General features: G+C 54.2%; 10 protein-coding genes across 10 annotated transcripts; 3 read left to right on the plus strand and 7 right to left on the minus strand.

Moving 5' to 3' along the window:
- Positions 1-356: 356 nt before the first annotated feature.
- Positions 357-3,009, minus strand: SPSK_08546 (uncharacterized protein; the record flags this gene model as incomplete). Its single annotated transcript, XM_016735139.1, has 5 exons — positions 357-485; positions 562-678; positions 755-957; positions 1,043-2,825; positions 2,908-3,009. The coding sequence occupies 5 exons, from the start codon at positions 3,007-3,009 to the stop codon at positions 357-359; spliced, it is 2,334 nt and encodes a 777-aa protein (XP_016587535.1).
- An 817-nt stretch (positions 3,010-3,826) lies between these two features.
- On the minus strand, positions 3,827-4,545 carry SPSK_09771 (uncharacterized protein; the record flags this gene model as incomplete). Its single annotated transcript, XM_016736341.1, has 3 exons — positions 3,827-4,075; positions 4,152-4,334; positions 4,420-4,545. The coding sequence occupies 3 exons, from the start codon at positions 4,543-4,545 to the stop codon at positions 3,827-3,829; spliced, it is 558 nt and encodes a 185-aa protein (XP_016587536.1).
- Positions 4,546-5,316: 771 nt separating this feature from the next.
- On the minus strand, positions 5,317-7,237 carry SPSK_08847 (serine/arginine repetitive matrix protein 1; the record flags this gene model as incomplete). The annotated part of the gene is made up of 4 exons (XM_016735433.1): positions 5,317-5,409; positions 5,497-6,639; positions 6,728-6,892; positions 7,145-7,237. The coding sequence occupies 4 exons, from the start codon at positions 7,235-7,237 to the stop codon at positions 5,317-5,319; spliced, it is 1,494 nt and encodes a 497-aa protein (XP_016587537.1).
- A 778-nt stretch (positions 7,238-8,015) lies between these two features.
- On the minus strand, positions 8,016-8,783 carry SPSK_09747 (uncharacterized protein; the record flags this gene model as incomplete). The annotated part of the gene is made up of 3 exons (XM_016736317.1): positions 8,016-8,267; positions 8,345-8,659; positions 8,727-8,783. The coding sequence occupies 3 exons, from the start codon at positions 8,781-8,783 to the stop codon at positions 8,016-8,018; spliced, it is 624 nt and encodes a 207-aa protein (XP_016587538.1).
- A 1,533-nt stretch (positions 8,784-10,316) lies between these two features.
- On the plus strand, positions 10,317-11,174 carry SPSK_09680 (uncharacterized protein; the record flags this gene model as incomplete). Its single annotated transcript, XM_016736252.1, has 3 exons — positions 10,317-10,381; positions 10,475-10,686; positions 10,747-11,174. The coding sequence occupies 3 exons, from the start codon at positions 10,317-10,319 to the stop codon at positions 11,172-11,174; spliced, it is 705 nt and encodes a 234-aa protein (XP_016587539.1).
- A 209-nt stretch (positions 11,175-11,383) lies between these two features.
- On the minus strand, positions 11,384-12,123 carry SPSK_09759 (3-hydroxyanthranilate 3,4-dioxygenase; the record flags this gene model as incomplete). The annotated part of the gene is made up of 3 exons (XM_016736329.1): positions 11,384-11,824; positions 11,920-11,995; positions 12,092-12,123. The coding sequence occupies 3 exons, from the start codon at positions 12,121-12,123 to the stop codon at positions 11,384-11,386; spliced, it is 549 nt and encodes a 182-aa protein (XP_016587540.1).
- A 982-nt stretch (positions 12,124-13,105) lies between these two features.
- On the plus strand, positions 13,106-13,941 carry SPSK_10899 (solute carrier family 31 (copper transporter), member 1; the record flags this gene model as incomplete). The annotated part of the gene is made up of 4 exons (XM_016737138.1): positions 13,106-13,171; positions 13,267-13,450; positions 13,574-13,754; positions 13,824-13,941. The coding sequence occupies 4 exons, from the start codon at positions 13,106-13,108 to the stop codon at positions 13,939-13,941; spliced, it is 549 nt and encodes a 182-aa protein (XP_016587541.1).
- Positions 13,942-14,254: 313 nt separating this feature from the next.
- Positions 14,255-15,688, minus strand: SPSK_09200 (uncharacterized protein; the record flags this gene model as incomplete). The annotated part of the gene is made up of 1 exon (XM_016735777.1): positions 14,255-15,688. One exon carries the CDS (start codon positions 15,686-15,688, stop codon positions 14,255-14,257), a length of 1,434 nt encoding a protein of 477 aa, XP_016587542.1.
- An 891-nt stretch (positions 15,689-16,579) lies between these two features.
- SPSK_09007 (nuclear polyadenylated RNA-binding protein Nab2) lies at positions 16,580-18,274 on the minus strand (the record flags this gene model as incomplete). Its single annotated transcript, XM_016735588.1, has 2 exons — positions 16,580-17,834; positions 17,901-18,274. The coding sequence occupies 2 exons, from the start codon at positions 18,272-18,274 to the stop codon at positions 16,580-16,582; spliced, it is 1,629 nt and encodes a 542-aa protein (XP_016587543.1).
- A 2,830-nt stretch (positions 18,275-21,104) lies between these two features.
- Positions 21,105-22,988, plus strand: SPSK_08872 (hexosaminidase; the record flags this gene model as incomplete). Its single annotated transcript, XM_016735458.1, has 1 exon — positions 21,105-22,988. One exon carries the CDS (start codon positions 21,105-21,107, stop codon positions 22,986-22,988), a length of 1,884 nt encoding a protein of 627 aa, XP_016587544.1.
- Positions 22,989-23,878: the final 890 nt, after the last annotated feature.

The raw sequence follows: 23,878 nt of genomic DNA on the forward strand, positions 1-23,878 counted from the left end.
CTCTTTTCGTTCTGTCCATTTCTTCCACTTCAGTTATGCATGCCACAGGATTGATTTTTTTTTTTTGGCAATAACCCTTTCCGCGCAGGCGTTTTGTTGAATAAAAAAAAGTAAACAGAATAAATAAGATTCACCGAAACTCTTCCAATTCAACAATATCCCAACGTAGCTGAAAACAAAATAAGCAAAGGAATGTGTAATACGTGGCTCCTCAGGTGGCACTAGCTCATGGCAAATACGCTAACACGACCCGATGTACACAAGTGACGATGTTTCCAGAGCAGAAAAGAAGGCGGGTAACAGGGCTATCCTGAACTTAAATGAACAGCCTACATTTTATGATTTTTGACAAGTTTCTAGATCTGAACCTTGGCGGCCTCTTCCGCCAACTGGATTACATCATCCTGGTCTGGCTGGGTGTACTTGTTGATCCAGCCGAGGACCTCGTTGTGCCATACAAGTGAGTTCTCAGGTTTCAACACCCACTGTCAAAAGTTAGTAGTCTGGGTCGAAACCAGCACGGGGACACGTGTGAAAACGAAACAAGATTTCTTGACGTACGTGGTTTTCATCAGGGAAGCTAAGGAGGCGACTGGGAATGTCGCGGCTCTGCAACACGTTGAACATGGACAAGCCCTCAGTGACGGGCAGTCGATAATCGAGTTCGTTGTGGATGACCTAGTAACCTGTTAGGTGGTGTACGTGACGAAGGGAGGGGAAATGACTCGGGTCACGAGCATGTCGCAGTACGTACCAACATTGGCGTGGCCCATTCACCGGTATTCTTTGCGGGATCCCATTTCTCGTAGCCGCCACGGTTTTCCCAGAGTGTGCCGCCAAAATCGTGCAGCGGGAAGTACAGCTCCTCAGACGAATACTGGTTGAACGTGCTGAAGACACCGTCGTGGCAGACAAGGGCCTTAAAGCGGCGGCCCAGAGGCTTGCCTTGGATCCAGTCTAGAGGCATGTAGCATCAGCAACAAATGATACAGCGACCTTCATGTAATAGAAATACTAGTCACGCAGGTTGGGGGAATCTTACTGATCATGTAGCCACCGTAGGACGCGCCCGCCGCAACAGCCCGGGACATATCGACGTACGGAAGATTCTGCTCCACATAGTCGACACACTTGACAATATCCTCGTACGGACGGCCACCCCAGTTGTTCTGGATGCCGTCCTGCAGGGACATACCGTAACTGGTGCTGCCCGTTGGGTTGGGCGTCACGACAATGTAGCCCTGCTCCGCAAACACGGCCGGGTTCCAACGGGTGCTCCAGCTATCGGCCCACGCGCCCTGGGGCCCACCGTGAATGAGAAGTGCGAGCGGCCACTTCTTGCCCTTGTTCTCCTCAGCGTAGAAATTGGATGGCCGAACTACGAGAGCGTGAACCTTGTAGTCACCAGCACCCTGGAACCAGATTTCGCCGAGTTGGTTGCGAGACAGGCCAAAGGTCGACCCGTGGCGAGACTGCGACGAGACAACGTCCATGGTGTAGCGCTCGGCTTTTGACGGGAAAGGGAAGTTTGGCAGCAGGCCAGGATCGACAATGGTGTAAAGAGAGTTATCAACCTGCGAGCTCATTGTCACGAAGAGTTTCGACCGACTCGTCCCCAGTCGGTGCACATCGACCACGCTGCCGTGGCCGCGGAGTGGCTGGAATGCTTCGGCATGAGGGTCTCCTAGACGAATGCGTGTCTGGAGATCGGTATCATCAGCCGACACGAACTCATGACCACCTATGAAGATGTGTGGGAGGCCAAAAGTGGCTGCGGCCGAAGGAGAAGAAGGCAAGCGGAAAAGCGCGTTGCGAGCTTTGTGTTCGGCCGTGACAAAGAGCTCGGAGCCGTCGCCGTTCCAGAGAATACTTTCGGGGCGAGCATCCCAGCCACCTTTACCGTCATCAGTGGCGTAGAATTCAGTCACGTCACTGTCATTGCCGGAGGTTCCGTATTCTGACGCGAAAGTATCCACGTCGGTGAGGAGGAGAAGCCGACTCTTGTCGCTCTCATATTGCTTGCTCTGCATGCGGGTGAAGGCGATTTTACTGCCATCCGGTGAGAAAGTAGGCCTACCACTGTAGCCCTGAAGGTTTCCGGTCTTGACAAGAAGCGGCTTTGGTGGCGGCGTTGCAACCGCGGCGTACGTGTTCAGAGGCACATAGTAGAGGTTGGTGATAGTGGTGAGTGCATCGTTGTGGTCTGGGTCGCGCGAAACGAACGCAATACCTTTAGGGCCGAGGGCAAAGTCTCCCGTGCTGCCAAACGTCGGGACGGGCGACTCCAGGCCGGTATCGCGGAGGAGGTTGGTCAGTTGGCCGCCAGACAGCGCGTACGAGTCGGAGCCGGGAGCGGCACTTCCATAGTTTTCAATGAGGCCGTACCAGATAGCTGACTTCTCTGCAGTCACGTACGCGTCCCAATGACGCACAAAGAGCTTGGTGTAAACTCGCGCAGAGCTATGTGACTGCTTTTCCTTGCTTTCGGCGAGCTCTGGTGTATATGGGTCGCCAGAAGGCGTGGCCAGGCCGGTCAGGGCAATGGCGATGGTGCTATCCTTGAGCTTCAGGATCTGGAGATTGGAAAGAGAGTGACCAAAGTTGTGAATCTCTATAGGTTGGACAGCGGGCCGGGACGCACGGCCAAGTAGAAGCGAGGTTACACCCCTGTCGCCGCTCTTCAGGAAGAAGAAAGCATCCTCGTCAATCCAAACGGGTTCGCTGTAGTTAGCGTCCTCGTACAGAAGAGTGGAACCACCTGACTCGATATCCAGAACACGAATCTGGGATGTCTTGCGGTGATCCTCGAAGGAGTACGTCGAGACCTAGCCTCTGTTAGGAAGTGCAACGGCCTCGGATTTACACTTTTGGCTCCGGAGACGCCAAGTGCGGAATCTTCTGACATACAGTGTACAGGACTTTGGTACCATTCGCATTGGGCGCGCCGGCAGAGCGCCGCGGAGCAGAGAGGAGTACCTCTGGTGTGAATTTGTTCGCTTTACGCGTCATCTCGTCAGTTGATGTACGTGGCAAAGCTGCCTTTAGTGTGTTGGGTGCAGCAGGGCGTTGTGCGTGATGCGTCAGAGATCTGCGGGGCGGCGAAATCGGTTTTACGCAACAGACACTACAGGAGCGAACTGAGATGATGGTGCAGGACAATGAACTGTGGCGGTTCGCAATGAAGTTTCTTGCGGCGTTGATGCAAATTCGCGGATTGATCATTGGTGTGCCGAAGAGGCTTCTTCCCTTGAAATTAGGACATGGCTTTACTGGCGGGATGTGGCCATCAAAGGGAGAGCACGACATCTGCAGCACTGCGGCAGAGGCAGGTGCGGTATTGAGCCGGCAACGGACTCCGCTTAAGACCATTTAGGTTGAGTTGGTGTATCTGGTACTTGGGCCGACTCGAAGCGGTGCGTCACGTGTGCTTTTCTTAGGACGAATCTGGGCTCGCAAATGCTCAATGCAGCAAACTACGGATCTTGTAGATGTGACCAAAACTGACAATTTTTTGTCCCTGCATACCGCCGTCACGGTCGTTTTTGCTGTATATATTTTGTGGTGGCACCCCTGATTCACTGTCAAAGACCTAAAACGCCCGTGTTCCTCTCGAGGCAATATAAATGCGATAAAAAGCAAACCTTTCCTGTAGGCAGTGTCTACCCAATCAATCCTCATAATGCTGCAATGGTATACCGTAAACACCTGTAATCCCAAAATCCCGAGAAGTCGAAATAAACTGCAAAACACACGTACAGGCACGCTTGCTCGTTTGCTATGTCCCCGTCCTCCAATTCAGCAACGTTTATGCCACCCTCGCGCTTGCTCACTTGCGAACCGTGCCAAAGCTCGTCCGCACTTTCTTCGTCTCGCGTGTAGAGTCGGTCTCGCTGTCATCAACGCCACTCGCGGCGGCTGCTGCAGACACTGCGGTCTTCTTCTTCTTTGAGTGGGCAGCCTTGCTGGCCGTGGTGGAGGTGGGCGTCGCCTGGCCGGAGCCCGGGCCGCTGCCAGCATTGCTGCCGTCCTTGAAGGAGGTCTGTAAAGGTGTTGGCGCAATTGACGCGTTTGCGGCCTAGAACATATGTTAGAGGATGGGTCGCTGGAGGGGCATCTGCCAAGGGCGGCGTCGCTGGAGGGGAGGAACACACGTTGTAGGATATACTACTGCGCGAGAACACACGGTTGGCTTCGGTCAAGCCCGTCTTGCGCCGCTGTGCCGCTGCGCCCGTGATGCCCTTGACGTAGTTGTCAAAGCCAGTGATAATGTTGCCGCTGATTGTGTTCTCGAGGTACTCGGACTCCTTTTGCGAAATGGCCTCCTCGCGGGTGTGCTTGGTGTGTTAGTGGGAATACCTCTCTCGCCCCTCTCTTCTTCAGAAACACCTGTCTGTGCATCCAGGGCCAGATGCAACCTACCAGCTGCCTTTCCAACACCTTGCGCTTCTGCAGCAATTCCTTCAAATGTTGTCGTGACTTCTCGTAGTATGGCATGCTTGGTGTGTCCGTATTAGCGCCACCGGTGACCTGCACCTTGTCCGCCATGGTGGACCAGTGTATGCAGAATCTGTTTTGTGTGTGAGCGGTGTGTGTTGCTTGGCGCGCGACGATAAGGCAGTTTTGTTTTCGTGATGTGGTGACGAAGCCAGTCGCAGAAAGGAAATTTGCAGTTGATAAATGTTCCGGTGCGTTAGTTTTACCCCGGACTAAGCTTCAAGGCGCTTTTCTAGCGACAAATTATTAGTCATCGGTTCATAGCCTTGGTTGGTGCTATTAGCGCATTGGCTGCGATATGCAGCTAAGTTCTCGTGTGGCAGTTGACATCTGCGGAGATTCTACGACACCGTCCTTGATACAACGTGACATGCGGAGTACGTTGTGCGTTCCAAACCCTGAACCCGGGGGGAAATGGCAGGCATTGCTGTATACGTTGTACATTTGATATCTACCACTTAGACTATGGTGCGCATGTATATTACGATAAAAGCTCCAAAATCTTCGAAAAGTCGGTGTTCTCGAAGAGGTCCAGACCTGCAAAACGAAGGTGGAGTGCTTGGGCCCGTTCTTGATATGTAACAAACCACCCTCTGTGACACGATGCCTTCGAAGTTCCATACGCTCCGACGCTCAAAGCATCGATCTTAACGACAAAGCCCAGCTTCAAAATAACATAGTGACGATGTAAGAGGGAGCCAGCAGGAAATTCGTACGAGGGCCCAGAATGTGGAGAGGCATGCAGAAACGTGCTGGATTCAGATAGTCCAGACTCTCGGAAAGAAACGGCTCTTTGGAAAGAAGATAAGGCGTTAGTCTTTTTCACGATCTAGACTTCGAGGATCTCATTTGTTTGATTCGCTCCCTGAGTTCTTTCTCGCGCTTCTCGTTGGCGAGCCGCTCGGCCGTTTTGGTCTATCGCGGAGATGGCTTTAGTTTCCAGTTCCAGAAGAGTTAATAATGATAAAGAAGGAGGCATAGAAAAAATAGGACGAAACAAACCTGTGAATCTTTGGCCGGCGGGTTCACGCTCGAAGTGCTTGTTACATTTGTTTTGGATGTGGTGGCATCCACAGCTGCGGCAGGAGGCAAGGCTGCTTTGGTTGCGGGTCTGTCTTCTTTGTTGGGAACATCAGCAGACTTGTTTTGCGATCTCGAGGGTGTACGGGAGCGCGAACGTGAGCGCGAGGACCCAGAGGAAGAATCACGCCGCCTTCGCTGGCCCAATGGCCCACCACGTTTCACACCACCTCTATTGCGGCCATTGCCGTGTCCCACTGTGCGGCCTGTATTGTCCTCGTCAGAGAGAGGGGTCTTGCTTCTGATTCTGCTGCGACTCCGGCTGGAGCTGTAGCTGCGGTCGCGGTCACCTCGCCGACGACGGGTCGGGGGGGTTCTGCTGTTGTCAATGCGCGAGTACCTGGATGAGCCGCTCGAAGATACAGACCGTGCCGACCGGCGGCCTCGTTCACGCGATCGGCTACGAGATAGCGAGTACCGACGGCGTTTTGCGATAGGTGAGCGACTGGCCAACGGTGATCGTCCGCGAGACAACCCGCCATTTTTACGACCATCACGTTGCGTCCGAGGTGGCGACCGCAACCGCTTGTCTCCACTGGCACTGGCTTCGGTATCCTGGGCGCGGTGACGAGGAGGCGACCGAGAGCGGGATCGAGATTCGGACCGAGAGCGAGAGCGAGAGTATGAAGAGCCAAAACGTTCTGAGGTTGAGCGAGAGGTTGAGCGAGAGCGAGAGTAAGAGGATGACCGGGATGTTGACTGCCGGCGGTGGTAGTCGCCCCGGCGGTCGTTGCCCCGCACACGGCGGTCGTTGGGAACATAGAGATCGTGTTGAGCGGATCGAAATCCATCACCACGATCGCTCCGGAAGTTGCCACGTCCGCGCCCTAGCGGTGTTTGATCGCGGTCTCCGCCACGACCGCCCTGGCCACCGCCGCCCACTGAGCCATCGTTTCCGCGGAACGACCTCCGGCCACGACGGCTGTCGTTGCCTCGGCGTCCTCCGCCAGCACCACCCCTCCACGAGTCTCCTCGGTCCCCACCCCGGGGTGGCCGGTCGCGGTCAAAACGGCCGACTTCGCTGCGCTTCCGGCGTGCTTCATCGGCGGCTTTCTCAGCCTCAATCTGAATGAAGAAAGAAACTCGATTAGTCGCGTCGGGTACTCGTAAATACCAATAAGCGGCAGCGTAAATAGGGCAGGGCTTGGTGTACCTTTTCCTGGATCAGCTCCATCTTCTTTGCCTCCAAGAGTTCTCTTGGAATGCCCTGTGGGCTGGACTGGGCACTGAGAAGCAGAGTCCATAGTTCTTTGCAAAACTCGGGGGTCTGGGATTCGAGGAAGCCGGTAAGCTGGATCTGAAGGGACTTGATGTCGGGCTGCAAGCAGGGAGATTGGGTTAGTACGATTCTAGCCACTTTGTAGGACCATGGGTGAGGGAAGTTACGCACGTGTCGAGCGCTCTCTATCAGGTTGCAGCAGAGTTCAACGACGACATCGTCATCGTTGCCCAGGATGTCGGCTATCCGTCCAGCAATCCACCTAAGCACGGAACAATGCAGTTAGCATGCGGTAGAGATGCATAGTGTATTAAATAGATAAAGTGCAGGAGAGCCGTGCTTTTTCATCACCTGTAGGTTGACCTTCTGTGTGTCCACCTTCTGGTTGAAGATGGGTGGAAACTTTGTGCTCTTGAGGAGCTTTGCGTCCACGCCGGTTGCCATGGCGAACAATGAAGAGATGAGCGTAATGCACAGGGCAAGAATGATACCCGTTATGAAGACGCGAAGATTCGTTTGTGGCGGTGCGCGAGGAATAAGTGGTGACGAACGGTCAAGGCGTAAATGATGAAAGAGAAAATAAAGTCAATTTTTGGCGTTGCCTTTCCTCCAGCCCGAGAAGGGGCTAGTCAGTGCCGAAGATCTTGGCACCAAGGAAGAGCTTTAGCTGATGTGGGGCCGCTGGAGGCACGGATGGTCGCGAATGTCACGTGCTAGATTGTTGAAGTGTCGGCCTTCTAGATATTGTTTGACACAACCATTTTATTGTCACGAGCGACATGTATTAAGGGAATGACGGATTCATATAATTTCTCACAATTATGTGGCATCGTGAACATTGTATTGACAGTGTCGCAAGAAAAGACAAAAATCTTTAAACAAGTAGAAGTAGAGATACGAAAGGAAGTGCACCTGAATAACGCCTTTAATACTCATCGTGGATATGCCGTTGTTGAATCGAGTGTCGTGAAATAGGAAAAAGAAAGTCGCAAGCACAAAATCCATCCAGAAAACACCCATCAGCCCGTCCGTCGCTACTCGCTGTGGTCTGCACAAAAAAAAAAGACAATTCCGTAGTACGCCGCATATTCCATACAAAAAGTCACTTTTGATAGAACTAAAAGCAACGCAAAAGAACAAACGAAGAGAAAGAATTCGAGGATGCAATGGGGACAACAAAACGGTACAAGGTTCACTGTTGCATATCGTTTGGGGAGATGTTTTACGACCGCGGGAACGTGTACTGGGAGTGGCGGCGGGCAATCGGCGGCGGGTTTGGCGGTGAGGTAGACGAAGCTCCTGCCAGGTTGTCGCCAGACGAATGCGGTGACTGTTGGTGCAGCTGGCGTCCAGACAGGGCAGCCACTTTCTCGCGGGCTTGCCGCAGACTGTTGTTATCGTTGTACTGCTTGAGCTTCGCACGGAGATCGTATAAGGCGATCAGTGAAGAAGCGCGGTCGACATCAGAGTCGGTCTAGACAGGAAACAGGTTGTCAACAGGTATGTTTAGGAGTCACATATACATATGTAAATATATGGAAGGTAACGAACATCATTGCCGTGTGGCGTGCCTGGCATGGAACCATGGGACGAACTGGAGCGGGTGATGGGCGGCGTGAGCAGCCGACGACCCAGGTACGAATCAAAAGGTGTTGAGGTCCCACCGTTACGTGGGACGGAGCTGCCGGGCGATAGTGCCGACGATGAAGAGACCCGACGATGCTGGGGTGGGTTGGCTGGGATCTGGGCGGAAGAGGAGGATGTGGTGGTGACTTCGGTTTGTTGTACGGTCGTGGACGAGGTTGTGGAGGTAGCTGTAGTGACCGTCGCGTTGGCGGTGACGAGGGCGTGGGCAGCACGGGGTTCCTGAGATTCAATTAGATATGATGCAAACGCCAACAAGCATCATTACAAACACGGCTCGTCAACGTACGGCAGCATCTAGATCGCTGAGATCTGCCAGCATCTGGGCCAGCTGCAAAGTCTCCATCTCGAAGAATCGAAAAGAAAGAGGCTGACGCAAAGCTGCGTCGGTGAGGTTTGGCGGCTGACTTGTAGGGCCTATCGACTAGTTGAGCAAGTCACTACCCGTTTGGCGATGTTTGGGAGCTTGAAGTATTTGCATAGATGGCTACAGCCCAGTTCGCGATGTGCGTCGTCGTGGACAGACGGCGTGGTGCAATGGTGGAGGTCTGGTTGATGAGGAAGGGACGAGGAAACAATGAAATGGCGGAACGGAGGAATCGTAAATAGTAGCCAGCCGGGGACGAACGGAATCGCTGACACAGAAAAGGTGCTGTTAGTTGCTCACGCGCACGTAGTTTTGCCTTCGCTCCCTTTGTTGGACTGATCGGCTTGGTTGGTGTGTTGGAGAGACATGGCCATTTTGTTGTGCGGGGAAGAGCCTCGCTAGTAGAGAGGACCAGATGTGAGCCGCGCACGGCGCAAAACACAACTATGAACACCAACACGCCGGTTGACTAGTCTGGCGCGCTCTGCGCACTGTAAAAACCGTGGCTGTGGGGCCCGACGAGCCGCTGGTGCTGCAGACGAACACTCACTCAACTCACCATGAGACTAGGCTCTTGTGGTAGGCGAGCAGGCGGTTCCAGTGAGTTGTACTTTGAGGGATCTCGTGGAGGTCCATGTCTAGTGACTGCAAGTCGTAATTGCCGTTAGGGGGGCGCATCTCAGTGTTTCTCGACCCCGCAGTGCTGCCTTTCTCCTTGACTTTCTCCGGCGCCCACAACTGTGCCTCTGGATATGTGCACTGTCGAAAATGCCAACTTGCCGAACCGCCTCCTGTGCTAACTGCACTTTTGCCGGACGCCGACGTGGAGAAACGAACACGACTCAGAAAGGTTGCCGGAAGTTGCACAAACCGCCGAGCTGTACAACCTTATCTCGCCAGTGTGAAGGCATCCTCGCTTAGTTCTTGGAAGCCTGTTTCGACCACAGCGTTCCACATCCCGCGCTACAACATTTGCGATGCCACAGCGGCCTGCCCCTCTTTAGCTCCTCCCCCTGTAAAAGTAAATTCACCTGTAAGTAATTATGTCGTAATTAGGTACCCGTAGCCGTCACTGGCCGCTCTCATTGTGCTTCCTCCAGCCGGTTGATGGCGGGACTAGACTCCAGTCTTGCACCCACCACATAGCCACCAAACAATCGTAAATGCAACCCACCAGCCGTCCCTGCCCCCATTCGAAAGCGTTTCGCGCTCTATTTGCCAGCAGAGTGGTTGGATGCTTCCTGGAATCGGCTCCATTAGATTATCCCCCACTACTGTCATTGGCCACCCGTAGAACGCTTGGTTGCTCTTTCCCAAACTCGGACGACTTTGTGCCGTCGCTTCCTTTCCATGCAACACCAACAACACGGACTGCCGAAGATAGAAACGAAAGGGGACGACCCAGGGAAATTAATAAAAAGGAAGGATACAAGACGGCATCACCGCGCAGAGCGCCGGAGAAAGAAGACTTTTTTGCCCATTATGTTTACCTTTCGGCGCGGCCTGTCCACCATGGCCTCTTCCTTGACCCAGCTCAAGAAGTCCAACAAGATTGTGTGCATTGGCCGGAACTATGCGTGAGTTCCTATGGCTGTGGAATCGAGCGCTCCCGTGACCCGAGCGTCGAGTCGTACTGTACGTGAGAGAGTGCTTGCTAACCGACGTCGTAGCGACCATGTGACGGAACTCAACAATGTCCGGCCAAAGCAGCCGTTCTTCTTCTTGAAGCCCCCATCGTCCCTTGTGCTGCCCAGTGCCGGCCCTTGCGTGCGCCCCAAGGGCGTCGACCTGCACTATGAGATCGAGCTAGCTCTGATCATCGGTAAGACGATACGCGACTTGAAGCCGGATGATGAGCGGGGTGCTCTGGATGCCATTGACAGTGAGTTATTCTGTTGCCTTCCACCTCTTCATGCTTCAGTGATCTCTGACAATTTAATAGGCTACGCCCTAGCCCTCGACATGACGGCTCGCAACGTGCAGAACGAGGCCAAGAAGAAGGGCCTCCCGTGGGACATTGCCAAGGGCTTTGACACGTTCCTGCCAATCAGCCAGATCATCCCCAAATCGGCCATTCCTGACCCGCACAACGTCGAGGTCTATCTGACCGTTAACGGCGAGGTCCGCCAGCAGGACTCGACGGAGCTGCTGCTGTTCCGTATCCCACGCATTCTGAGCGACATCTCCAAAGTTATGCCGCTGGAGCCGGGTGACCTTGTGCTGACCGGCACGCCGAAGGGTGTAGGCCTCGTCGTTGCTGGCGACGTCATGAAAGGCGGCATCCGCGTTAATGGCAAGGAGATTGAAGAGGCCCACCTGGAGGTGCCGGTTGTCGACTCGGAGGGGGACTACGCATTTGCCGAGACATAGGAGAGTGATAGGAATATGATGGAGATGGGATGTAAATATTTGTACAGAAAGAACAGATAAACACATGAACATATAAACACATGGGCATACAAACACGTCAACATCCGCCACCCGACAACGTAACACCTTACAGGCAACTCACACCACAGGCCACACAATTCATAATTCCTTATTACTTAGCATACCATTTGATTGTCGCTTTCACTCCCCTACGCCTTGTTCGGATCCACGATCGAGCCCGGTGGTGGCGCCCAGTCGGCAAGGGTGCCACACTTGCTGCATGTGCGGTCAGACTCGCTTTCACGGAACGCCTCGACAGCGGCCTTGATCTGCGTACCGAGGTCCGTGCAGTGGAAAGCTGTCTCGTGCACAATGGCACGGCAGTCGGGTTGTGCGCAATACCAGCGCATACGGTCGATGGACGACGGCGGCCGACGCTGCTCAAGAACGACGCCCACTGTGTCGGCGAAGCGCACGGGGTTGTGAGGTGTGTTGGCGGGCAGCAGGAACATAGAGCCCTCGCCGATGATGATGTCGCGGAAATCACCGTCGTCGACGACCTTGAGTATCATAGCGCCCTTGTGCTGGTAGAACCACTCGGGCGTCTCGTTGATATGGTAATCTGTACGGGCGTTGGGGCCACCGACGATCTGCAGTCAGAGTCAGGATCTGCGTAGCCGCGGCGACAAAACAAATCTCATAAAAACGCTCAAAAAAAGGTATAAAAAAAAACCTAAACTCATACCATCACTGTAAAATCTTCATTGTAGACACAGTAGTTATTGATTGGCGGCTTCAGTAGATGCGAGTTCGCTTCCAGCCTAGCTTGTGTCAGTCGAGAGGTTCTGATCGTCCATTCTGTGTGATCTCAAACATATTCTCATGTCATCTCATGATTTCAGAATTCTTAAACTCACCACTTGGGCAAATTCACCGGTGTTCCGAGCATAGCAGCGCGTGTGCAGAGAGTATTTCGTAGAAGTTAAATGTTCCACTGTGAATCTTCGTCTGGACAAGGAATAAGAATGTTGTCGTATGTTAAGTCGTGAAAAAGTTGAGGATTTCCTGTTTATAAATGGGTGACTCAAGCGAGTTTCTTGAACAATCTCCTTCGCCTCTCTCCCGCAGACTCCGGTGTCGGTTTCTAATCATTTCTGAGCACAGCTCACTCTCCGACGCCCTATTGTTAAGGCCTAGCGCAGTCGTCTTTGGGACCCTCAGGGCCCTTGTTAATGTGGACAGAACGAGATTTTCCTAAAAATGACTTAGTCAGAGTGACCCTGCAAGGATCGGCTGGCCCCGTTCAGAGGGTCGTAGCCACGAGGCCTGCCAGCGCTCTGCTTGTCTCGAGTGCACCAATCTACATGCATTTTACTCCGTAATCCCTCGATAATCCCTCTGAAACGCACAGCGCCACCAAACCTGACACATCTTCCCAGCCCCTTGAGGCCGAACAAACTGTGAGCTTCCATCCCCTTTTTACCCGTAACACGTCTGTATATAAGTTGATTTGGCCTGCTACCGACAATTTTTTGTTCCAGTTTTGACGGACTCTCATCGCAAAACATCATTGCCGCGAAGAGTTCAGAGTATCATACTCTGTCTCACAGGCTCTCAGCCCTGCCAGAAGCTCCTTCTCCCGGCCACCAATCAAAACTGCCTCAGCAACTCCACCTGCGCCGCGACTCACAACACAGTACGGAGTACAACATACTGGACAACAAACTTTCTACTTAAGACGCACACGTCCCACGTCTCGTGTCTTCACTACCTTGTCCTTAGGCATTTGCTGCGTTCGTCGGCTGTTAAGTGCGGCTGGGGAGTTTTCAAGCTTGCAAGGCTATCTCTCATCTAGCAGCCCCTTACCAGACATTCGGTGTCTGTTCTTCTAGCCCTCACAAATCGTCCGATCTCAGTCCCAACCTACCGCCATGGACCACACTCACCACCACATGGCCGAGGGCGCCGACATGACCATGGACCGTTGCACTATGAACGTATGCGTCTTTTCTATCTGAATTATGGGACGACTGGCTTGGAAAGAGTCGTTCGATTATTGGTTTTGTTCCTGATAATGCTGACCGCCCTCGAGATGCTCTTCACATGGGACACCAACAACCTTTGTATCGTCTTCCGCTGGTGGCACATCCGCACGACACCGGGCCTGATCTTGTCGCTACTCGCCGTCGTCGCCCTCGGTGCCGGATACGAGGCCTTGCGCGAGGGCATCCGCCGCTACGAGATGGTGCTCGCGAAACGCGCTGAAGCTGTGCCACGTAAGCCCCCCCTCTTACCCCTTCTGTGTTTCTTTTCATTTTTCTAGATTGCCCACCTGTCCTTCGTTTCTTCCTGTTTGTCTCCTGTCAAACTCCCATTTGCTGCGAGAGCAAACAGCTAAGCCGTTTCTGCCGAACAACCGAATAAAGAAGACCGTGAATCCCATGGAGACCGAGATGACAATGATACTGAGACCACGCCTTTCCTCCGTACAGGCCAAGCCCAAGTCGACGTCAACAAACGCGCACACGTCACCAAGGCCGTGCTTTACGGCATCCAGAACTTTTATGCTTTTATGATTATGTTCGTCACCCGAACCCTCCCCCACCCTCCTGGACCTCTCTCCCTTCTCGACAACTAACTTCAGTTTAGGCTTGTTTTCATGACGTACAACGGCTGGGTGATGCTCTCAGTGTCCATCGGCGCCTTTGTTGGCTACCTCCTCTTTGGCGGTGCGACACCGGTCGTCAAGGAGACGGCGTGCCACTGATATCTTGTCACGTCACATCGCAGCATGGGCAGCCGTCGGCCGACGAAGGTATGCTTACCGTACACTAATAGTAGGGCTGAGAGCCCGACTGAGCGGGCCACTCCGTTGTTTTTTGAACTTATTAGGAACGATATTTCAAAGAAATGCGTACAGGGTACACCGGAGTTTGGTAGTTGAATTTATGCAGCAATTTTATCTGAGATAGCACCGATGTTTGCCTTTATTCGCTTTATTTTTTCTCATTAAATATAGCATGGTCGTCTACGACATGCATTATGCTCTATACACCATTATGTCAGTCTCCATGGCTAGATTACATTTTGCTCGCCTCCTTCAGGTCCTCATGGGTCAGCTCGCTGCCTGCCTTCTTCTTCTCACCCAGCCGGCCCATCTTCTCCAGACCTTCGATGATGCGCTCGTCGCCAAAGTGCGAGTTGTGCTCAAAAGCAGGTGTCTCTCCGTACGCCAGCTTGGCTGCGTCGACGATGATACGTGCCGTCATGCCCCACACCTTATAACGGCCAGGGGAATCTCCAATTTCGTCGGCAACGGATTCATCCTGGTCCTTTTGCTCGTCTTCCTTGTCAGTGACCACGGCGGGGGGTGTCCCTACGCCATGGTCGGCGGCCACGACTGCTGCCGTTGTCTTCTTTTTGCTGTCGACGTCGTCTCCGACGTCACGTACCCGCTTCCGCGGCTTAGCTACACGCTGGCCCACCACGGGCACGTAGAAGAAGTGCATCCGCCACGGTTCCTCGTGCCAATGGATCCATGAGCCTTCGTACCAGGGACCTGGTGGCAGCTTTGGCCGGCGTAGTGGGACCCCGTTCTTGCCATTTTGAAGCTTGATCTGTGACAGCGCCAGTGGCATGCCGTCGTCCTTGGATACCTCGTCTGTTGGCAGCAAAAAGTTGTGGAAGGGAGCGCTGAACACGGCGGCGACCTCCTTGGCGTCCAGCTTTGGAATAAGTGCTTCATCGGGCGTGACCTCGTCATCCCCGCCACAGTTGGATGCGGCGCCATTTGTTCTCTCCGGTGCCCCAACATCGCCCTCGCTTGCGTGTAGTAGCGCAACGCATGGCCGCACCACAAGTTCTGTCTTGGCCAGATTGTACGGCAGGTCGCACAGATGCTCGATCCGGAACGGCCGCGGCAGCTTCGAGTCATCCAGTGGCAGGCCAATTTCCTCCCAGGCCTCGCGCCGTGCAATCTGCTCGGCTGATTCTTCGATTGAGTCGGCCTTGCCGCCCGGGAACGCTGCGTGACCCGAGTAGTTGCGCAGGCTGGCAGCACGCATGGTCAACACAACGCGCAGGTCGCCTCGCCGGTCGGCATACAACAGAACCAGCACTGCAGCGCGCCGGCTGACCGGTAAGCGGTCCCAGAGGGGAAAAGGTGGTGGCCGGAAGGCGCGCAGGCGGGCAATGGCGGCCGCAGAACGAGCGTTGAGCGGAGCCATCGTGGAGGGATCCCAGTAGTAGGAATCGTCTCCAACGCTAGCGCGAGGAGCGTTGTCGTCGTCGCTAAGGTCGGCTTCAGGCTTGGGGCCGCCAACAGGCTCGGAGTTGGCTTCGTGGACGGTTTCCGAGAGGTCGTCGATTTCAGCCGGCGTAAGCGTTGGCTCGGCGCCGTTGGTCTCGGGAGAGATTGTGTTGTCGTTGGTATCGTCAATTGTCGTCAGAGCAATAGTACAATCCGTGGCTTGGTCTTCAGCAACAGCTAGACGGCCAGCGCTGCCAGTGGGCATCATGGAGTTGGGAAGAACAGAAGAACAGAGCAGAAGGGTAGGAGACACATAAAAAGGGTAGGTGAGGAGACAAGTCACGACAAGCAGCCCTAGCCTGGGCAGATCAACAAGAGCCGGTTTACGGTGGGAATAAATCGTATTAGACAAGCAAATGGGATGGCTAGGATTTACCAGCGCCCGTACATTCGCCAATCGGCAAGTCTGTAGCTCAGTACAGTCCCGGCTTGCGCCGGACAGCAATGAGGGGCGGTTATGGGTGGATGCCGAAAATTGGAGACTAAGCTCTACAAGCGTCCGCATCGTAGAAGTTGCGGGGGATGTGAGTAGAAGTCTTGCGACAATGAACTGGAGGAAAAAATATATATGATTTGAGATAAACAAAAGCCTCAGCACCAAGCCCGAGAGCACTGTGAGTTTTTGGCGACGGTTCGCATAATAGCTAAGCGCGCCTGTTTAAGTCAGTTTGACCATGCAAGAGTGCATTCGACACGAGGCAAGGCCACACGCTTAGTGGTTAGATACTAAAATACATGACATTAACCTAACAAATAATACATCGTATTTGCCAATACCCAAACCAAACGCGGTCAAAACACAAAACGCCGTGTGTGTGTCCCTTCTGTGAACCTCTTTGAAGCGCCCAAGAAAACACCACAATGCATTCAATAAACACAGGCCACCCCGCCATCACGATGGCGGCCAGGGTGTGACATCCATCTTCTCGTCCTCATCTCTGCCGTAAAATCGTCTTTCTCTCTTGTCATTCTGTCTCTCCTCACTATTTTTGGTGCCACATCGCTCTTCCCTTGAGCCGTTATACCCGTCGGCGGCTGGCGACAACTGTGTTCAATCCAAGGCCGAATCGAGGATGCTTCGCGATGATCTGCTCCTCTAGGAGATCACGGCCTCTTCAGTGGTCGTATCCTTATCGACACCAGGTAGAATCGTCTCCTCGGGCGCCGACTCATCCACAAACTTGCGCTCACTGATGTGATCCTTCTCGCCACCGTTGGTGCTTCCGCTGTTGCTGCCGTCGGCCGTCCATACCTTGTCGGGGAACGTTCCACGCTGGCCCTCTTCATGCTTGAAAGTGCAATAGCGGTTGGTACATGGCCGGAACTTGCACATTGTCTGTATGTGTGTGAACTTGCAGCCGCGGACGGAGCAGTCGGCGCCATTGCGGCACAGCGGCATGGCCGGGTGGCGGAACTGGCAATGCGGGTTTGTACAGTTGGGGAAGAACTTGCAATCCTGCTCGCTCTGGTGGGCCGCACGGGCGGCTGGGGATGGGTGGCGTGCTGTGCACTTCTTGTTCTTGCAGGCGGCACCAAAGCTACACGCCTCCTGAACGTTGACAGTGATGCCGGGCGGCGCTGCAGGTGACTGGTGCGCGAACTTGCAATTTTCGTTCGCACAGTTAAGGTTGAACTTGCACATAGTCTCGGCTATACTAGAAGTCTCTGGCCGGGTCGTGTCGCTGTTCATGTCAAAATCGTCGAGGGTAAGGGACTCGCCATCGGCGGCGTTGTTGTCCTTCTTTTCTGCGTCGTTGCCGGCGTCACTTGAAATGTCCTGCTGCCCGTTCCGGAAGTTCTTATTGTTCTGGTGGGGGCGCTGGATACGGTCAGCCAGTGGGCGGCCACGGTTGTTCATTCCGCCGCGGCGGTTGTTGTTGTTCTGCATCATGTTCTGCTGCATCTGCATCTGCTGCTGCATTTGCATCATCATACGCGACTGCTGTTCAAGCATGGCGTACACGTCCATGGGCCCTGGCTGCATGGATTGCTGGCCAGTAAGCGCCTGTTGGCCGGGTTGGCCAGGCTGTCCAGGCTGACCCACCCAGGGCATGCCTGGCTGGCCACCACCCATCCCAGCGTTGGCGAGAGCATGGTTGAAGCTGGCGGTTGCACGGCCGTTCATATGCCGTGGTTGGCGGCCGTTTCCGAAACCGCCCATACCTCCTCGGCCATGTGGCCCACCGCGGGCGTGCGTGTTAATACCGCTGCCCTGACCACGGACGCGGTGCAGTACTGAATCGTTCGAGCGGTCCATTTGGCGGTTGATCTGTCCCACCACACGCTTGTCCCGTCCACCACGGAAGCCACCTGCACCGCTTCCGCTGCGCATGGCCTTAGGTCCTGTCGGTCTGCACACGGATGTTAGTAAATCTAGGTATAAAAAGGGGCAGAAGAGTCGGGGGAATAGTACTTACGCGCCAATATCACCAACGCTGTCGGCACCCGTGAGGTCCATCTCCACATCTTGGTCTGCGTTGTCATGAGCAGGAGCGACTTGAGCCGCAGGTGGGCCGTTGATTGTCGCATTCTGTGTCTCGACGGTTTCAAAGAGCCATTTTGAAAATTCACGTGCACTGTTATCTTCAGGGTCAAGGTTGAGGAGGTCTCTGGCAAGCTCCCCCGAGATCTCGTCTTCTTGTCTTCCGTTGACGAGCATGAGGATGATGTATTCGGCCATCGTGTTGTCGCTATCGTCACTGGGTGCCCACCCGTTTTCAGCAAGCTTCTTCTGGACCTCGCGCTGCAGAGCCTCCGCCAGAGGCGATTGCATCGTAATTTCGACAGGCATTGCGAGATGTGCGTGATGGCACGTGGCCTGCTGGGTAATAAGTAAGAAGGGTGGAGAAAGGCTCGTAGGTCGGTCGCCGTAGAGGCAAATCGCGACAAGATGCAAGGCTCGATATGAGCAGCTGCAACTGGATGCGCGCAAGTGCGTATGCTGTTTCGAAAGGACAAATCCGGTACTACCTCGATCGCAAAACGGGAGGAAACGAGTTGTCTTGTGCTTGCGGTTGGTGATGTCGGTGGGGATAGAAGTCGTAGGGAGCACAACGTGTGGCAATCAGTTTGAAGAGCTCTGCAGAAAATTGAAATGCTTTCGATGCGCCTCCCATAAAGGAAATTTGTCGCTGGTGTGCTGCGACCGGCATCCTTGGAGCAGCATGCTAGCGCGACAAATGACGCGCTTTCATTGGCCCACTGCCAAATGCTGTCACGTGCTGCACAGTGAATTGATGGTTTCAGAAACAGATGGCAGGCGCTGGAACCTAAAAGGCGTCCTGAGGCACCGAAATGGATTAGTCATTTGTAGTTTCTGGTGGCAAATCTCAATTGCCTAAATAGGAACAGCGGGCAACAGCATACTCAATGTGTCTCAGGGACAGCTGTGGCACTCCGAGACTCCACAGCCGCGCTCCCGCACCCATAGCTTCACTATCCAGGTGTTATGCCGCGCTTTGTACCTTGCCCAGGCCGTACAGCAATCTGCAGCAGCTTCCGTAGAATACGGAGGACTTAACCTTTATAGCCCGCGTGCTCGACTCTGCAAGTATTCGGAGAGAACCATCCTTCTTCGCGGTCGAGATTATGCACTGTTGTAGAAATAAAAGTTTCAATACCGAATATGCCGTTAAAATGCCCTGGTCTATTAAGCCCCGAGGCGGATGTGTCGTTGGAGCGGGCTGCAAATTGATTGGTTGTACGATGTTCATGTGCGTTAAGCCATAGCGGCCGTTACCGTCTTTTACTTTGTTTCCTTTCACTCCTCATCCACGCACCCGACTCTACTGGGCTATATACGTCGTACTATGTTTGGATCTTTTTCTGCCGTGGCTTGTCCGACGGCTCTCTGACCAGCCTGTCTTACTACGGTCTTGGTTTGCTCTTTTATTTGCACGCTCGGGCGGTCAAACATCTTCGCTGTGTCACCTGCCGAAGAAAGACGCGCCGCCGTACAACATCCCGTGGAGCACACTTCCTGGTAACTGTCCTGGAGGTTGTAATCCGTCACGTCGTACGTCATGCGCCACGTTTTGGTTGGCCAGGCCAAGACAGACCATATGCTGCCCTCTATTTGCAGGCGAGTTTTGTTCTGTAGCACGACCGTCCTCCAGTTGCATTCCGTCGTTGTGAAAGGTGCTCCAAGCCGAGACATAGGGCCTTTGTCGAGCAAAAACACGGGGCCAGGCAACGAAACGAAAGACCAACGAACGAAGACATAAGAATCGGCAGCTGTACGAATGTACACACATTCCATACTACATCGAGCATGGGCGACTGAGTGAGCAGCTGACGCGTCCAGGAACTGTGGGCGATCCCAATCTCAGTCGCATCTGCTGTTGCATGAACCGCTGGCAATTCAACGGCAAGAGAGAAACAAAGACATAAAGTTTCTCGCCCTGTGCGTTGTCAGTTTGTTTTGGAAAGAGGCTTCGGCCAGTCGCACCTTCCCGACCTTTCCCCCGGCCTTTTCCCTTCCGCGCCCTGATCCTTGATAACACTTTCTTTTTTCCTGTTCGTTTATCTTGCCTATTCTCACACGTTCGCGTCTCCTGACCATATCCCCCCCTCGTCCCCCCGGCCATTCCCAATCGCCCGCTCTTTTTGGCCGGGCCTTTTCTGATCGCGGCGATCTACCTCTGACGTAACGTTGCGCCAACTGGGCTACCAGCCTCGAGCCAGCCTCCAAGCGTACCATGCCCTGCACGACTCGCACCAACTGCCATTAACTTTGTCCAGACTGCAAGGCCGGCACGCTTTTCAACCTCATCGTTTTGCTCTCTGGCCTTGCTCCGGTTGAACCAGTGCAGGGGGCCTGCCAGTTCAAATACAACGCTAGCTTGGGTCAGAAAGGCAGTGGCAGTAGATCGTCGGCCTTTGGGAGATTGCCAAGTTGTGCATCTGAGGCAAGGCTGTCGAGAACGACTCGAATTCGTCCACTTTTACTCAGTTCACGACCCACGGCTGGACAAGTCAGGCCTCGTGGTTCGTCGTGCGGTCCAGTGTTGGAGCTGTTCGTTTGAAACCAGCCCTGCTAGTTTAGACTGAACTTGCTGCGCGACAACGTCACACACGCGAGCACCCAGTGTTCGTCGTGCATCGTCGGGATTTGGGTCGCTTCTAGTTACAACACTACACAAACGCCACTTTCATCCTCACTTCATTTTTATTGTCTCCTCTCGCGTCCCTTGTTTCTTGTTCCCCAACCCGCCTCCAGGCAGATCCGTCCCGCCCTACGTTGTCTGCCACCGTACCAGAGCAGCGGGCAGATTGCAGTGTCGGACCTCTGCTTACCCTGCCTTTCCTTGACAATATATATTAATTATCGACTGCGGAACCTGGACTGAAATCGACATAAGCCAGAGGAGGCATTAAGACACGCGAGGCAGAAGAACCCCGGCAAGCACTTTTACACGGGAATAGAAACCTGCCAGAAATTCAAAGTCATTGCTCTCTTCCTTTTTTCGTGTCGATTTTTCTTCCTCTCTTCCTATTCCTCTTCATCCCTCCTTTGAACTCAAAGGAGTCCTCGGCCAATCTCGCGTCTCCCACGCGCGCAACTTTTCTTCGTTTTTACTCGTCTACACCTTTCTCCCTTCGTTTTCCCTCGTCACTTCATCATGCTGCCGTCACGGGAGATCGTCGCGACAATTCTTCTGGCAGTGGCCAGCCCAGTTGCGGCCGTGTGGCCTATTCCAACTTCCATGACAACAGGCAATACATCCCTGCTGATCAGCCAGAACATTGCCGTCACTTACAACGGTGCACCAGTACGGACCTTCTCTTCTTCCGTCTACCCTTCTTTTTCCTCTTGCCCAATTCCAAAGGACGGCTATCACCTCCAACAGTGTTTAAATCCTGACCGTCTGCTCGTGCAAAAACAGGTTGTCTACACGTATGGCTATGAGCCTCGCGATGTCCATAACAGTGCTCAAGTAGTCGCCGGCGGCGTGTCGCGTGCGCTTTCAGCCATCTTCCAGGCAGGGCTGGTGCCGTGGAAGCTGCACCAGAAGAACTCACTCGACAGCTTCCAACCTAACCTCTACTCAGTCACGAAGTGGGTGAGTTCGCTTACAATCAAGCAAACCAGCAAGGATTCAAACACGACCTTCCGTCCCAAGGCCGGCGAGGTGGATGAGTCGTACAACCTGACGCTCAGCACAGCCGGCGCCGCCACGCTGACAGCCGTATCGTCCACGGGCGTTTTGCATGGTCTGGAGACGTTCGCGCAGCTCTTCTATGAGCACACCGACGGCAACGCCTGGTACACGCCCTTTGCGCCGGTCTCGATTCAGGACTCCCCCAAGTACCCGCACCGCGGTGTGATGATGGACGTGGCGCGCAACTGGTACGACGTTAAGCACATCTACCGCACCATTGACGCGATCTCGTGGAACAAGATGAACAGGCTGCACTTGCATGCTACGGACTCACAGTCGTGGCCGCTGGAGATCCCGAGCATGCCGGAAGTCGCCACCAAGGGCGCGTATCGCTCGGACCTGACCTACGGCGCCGATGACCTGGAGGCTCTGCAGAAGTACGCAAACGCACGGGGCGTGGAACTGGTAGTTGAGATCGACATGCCGGGCCACATCGGCTCTCTGTCGTGGTCGCACCCGGAGCTAATTGTGGCGTACGACGCGTTCCCGTATTTTTGGTGGTGTGCCGAGCCGCCATGTGGTGCGTTCAAGCTGAACAGCACGGAAGTTGACGATTTCTTGGATAAGCTGTTTAACGACCTGATGCCGCGCGTGGCGCCCTACTCGGCCTACTTCCACATGGGTGGTGACGAGCTCAACGCCAACGACTCTCGCCTCGACCCCGGCGTAGGAACCAATGCGACGGAGGTGCTGCAGCCGCTCCTGCAGCGATTCGTTGCCAACAACCACAAACGCGTGAAGGCGCACGGCCTCTCGCCGATGGTATGGGAGGAGATCCCATTGACCTGGAACGTGACGCTGGGCAACGACACAGTGGTGCAGTCTTGGCTGGGCGACAGCTCGGTCAAGTCGCTGACGCAGCAGGGCCTCCAGGTCATCGACAGCAACTACAACTACTGGTACCTCGACTGCGGCCGCGGAGAATGGCTCAACTTTGCCAACGGCGAGGCATACTCGACATACTACCCGTTCAATGACTGGTGCGATCCCGCCAAGAGCTGGCGTCTGGTGTACTCGCACGACCCGGCGTCCGGCCTGTCGGACGAGGAGGCCAAGCTGGTCCTGGGCGGCGAGGTGGCACTGTGGAGTGAGACGGTAGACGGCACAAACCTGGACACGCTGCTGTGGCCTCGCGGCAGTGCGGCAGGCGAGGTACTGTGGTCGGGCAACAAGGACCCGGTGACGGGGCAGAATCGCAGCCAAATGGAAGTGGCGCCGCGGCTCAACGAGTGGCGGGAGCGCATGGTGCGCCGTGGCGTGATGGCGGCGCCGATCCAGATGGTGTGGTGCACACAGGCAGACAACTCGACCGAGTGCTCGGCGCCGGCGGGGCCAGGTTACTGAGAGGCCGAAGCGTGCGGGCCAAGACGAATGGAGATGAGACCAGTTGCAATGTAGGAGAAGGAAGCGAACGCACGACGTAAATTACAAAACCATATTCATATAAAAGGAATCCAATGGCACAGTTGGCCCGGCTAGACGTATGGGTAGTGTAGGACCCGTTTCATGGCGTGGAGCTAGCTATTTTATTACTCCTGAATGGATGGCGTATCTTGAATCTGCCAGATCAAAGGTCAGGGACTAGTAGAAACCGAGTACACGACTTCACATGGGGGTCTACAGAGCAAAAAGTATCATACAGTATTGGTAATGAGCACGATGACTCTCACATTTTCGTACTTGCAAAACCATTCGTCATTCCCGCTAAACCCCCGAAAGGAAACGGAGTGGGGACGGGTTCATTCCGACAATGATCTACGTCAAGAGCCACAACTGCCACGAAATCTCATAAATGTACTGAACCGGCGGAGTCTCACAGGACAAAAGTCTGGGGAAGCAGGCAGGCGGTTATCAAACACGTCCTCGAGAACTCGGGATGCATCCGGCGGTGAGGTACTTCGTAGACGGGCGGGCTGGATGGGGCAATGGAGCAAGCGCACCCGAATTCTGGATATTGCACGGAGTACATTCGTAGGTTGTTGTCAAGTTACGTTGGTTTAACAAGCACAGGCAATGCTGATCTTGAAGATGATCAGAAGCGGGGGAGACGTGGCAGACACATGAAACCCAAGAGGCAGACGCCAGTGGGCACTCACTATCTAACCGCCGCTGCTGTGTTTGTCACCGCGCCGATCGAGCCGCATTCATATCTGAGGCTCTTTGTATTTTTAGTTTTAGTCTTAACCCCATGTCTTGTACGGATTGCGATATACATGTCTGCCCTTTTGCCCTCC

This window comes from Sporothrix schenckii (assembly GCF_000961545.1).
Source record: "Sporothrix schenckii 1099-18 chromosome Unknown Cont44, whole genome shotgun sequence".
Lineage (NCBI taxonomy): Eukaryota > Fungi > Ascomycota > Sordariomycetes > Ophiostomatales > Ophiostomataceae > Sporothrix > Sporothrix schenckii.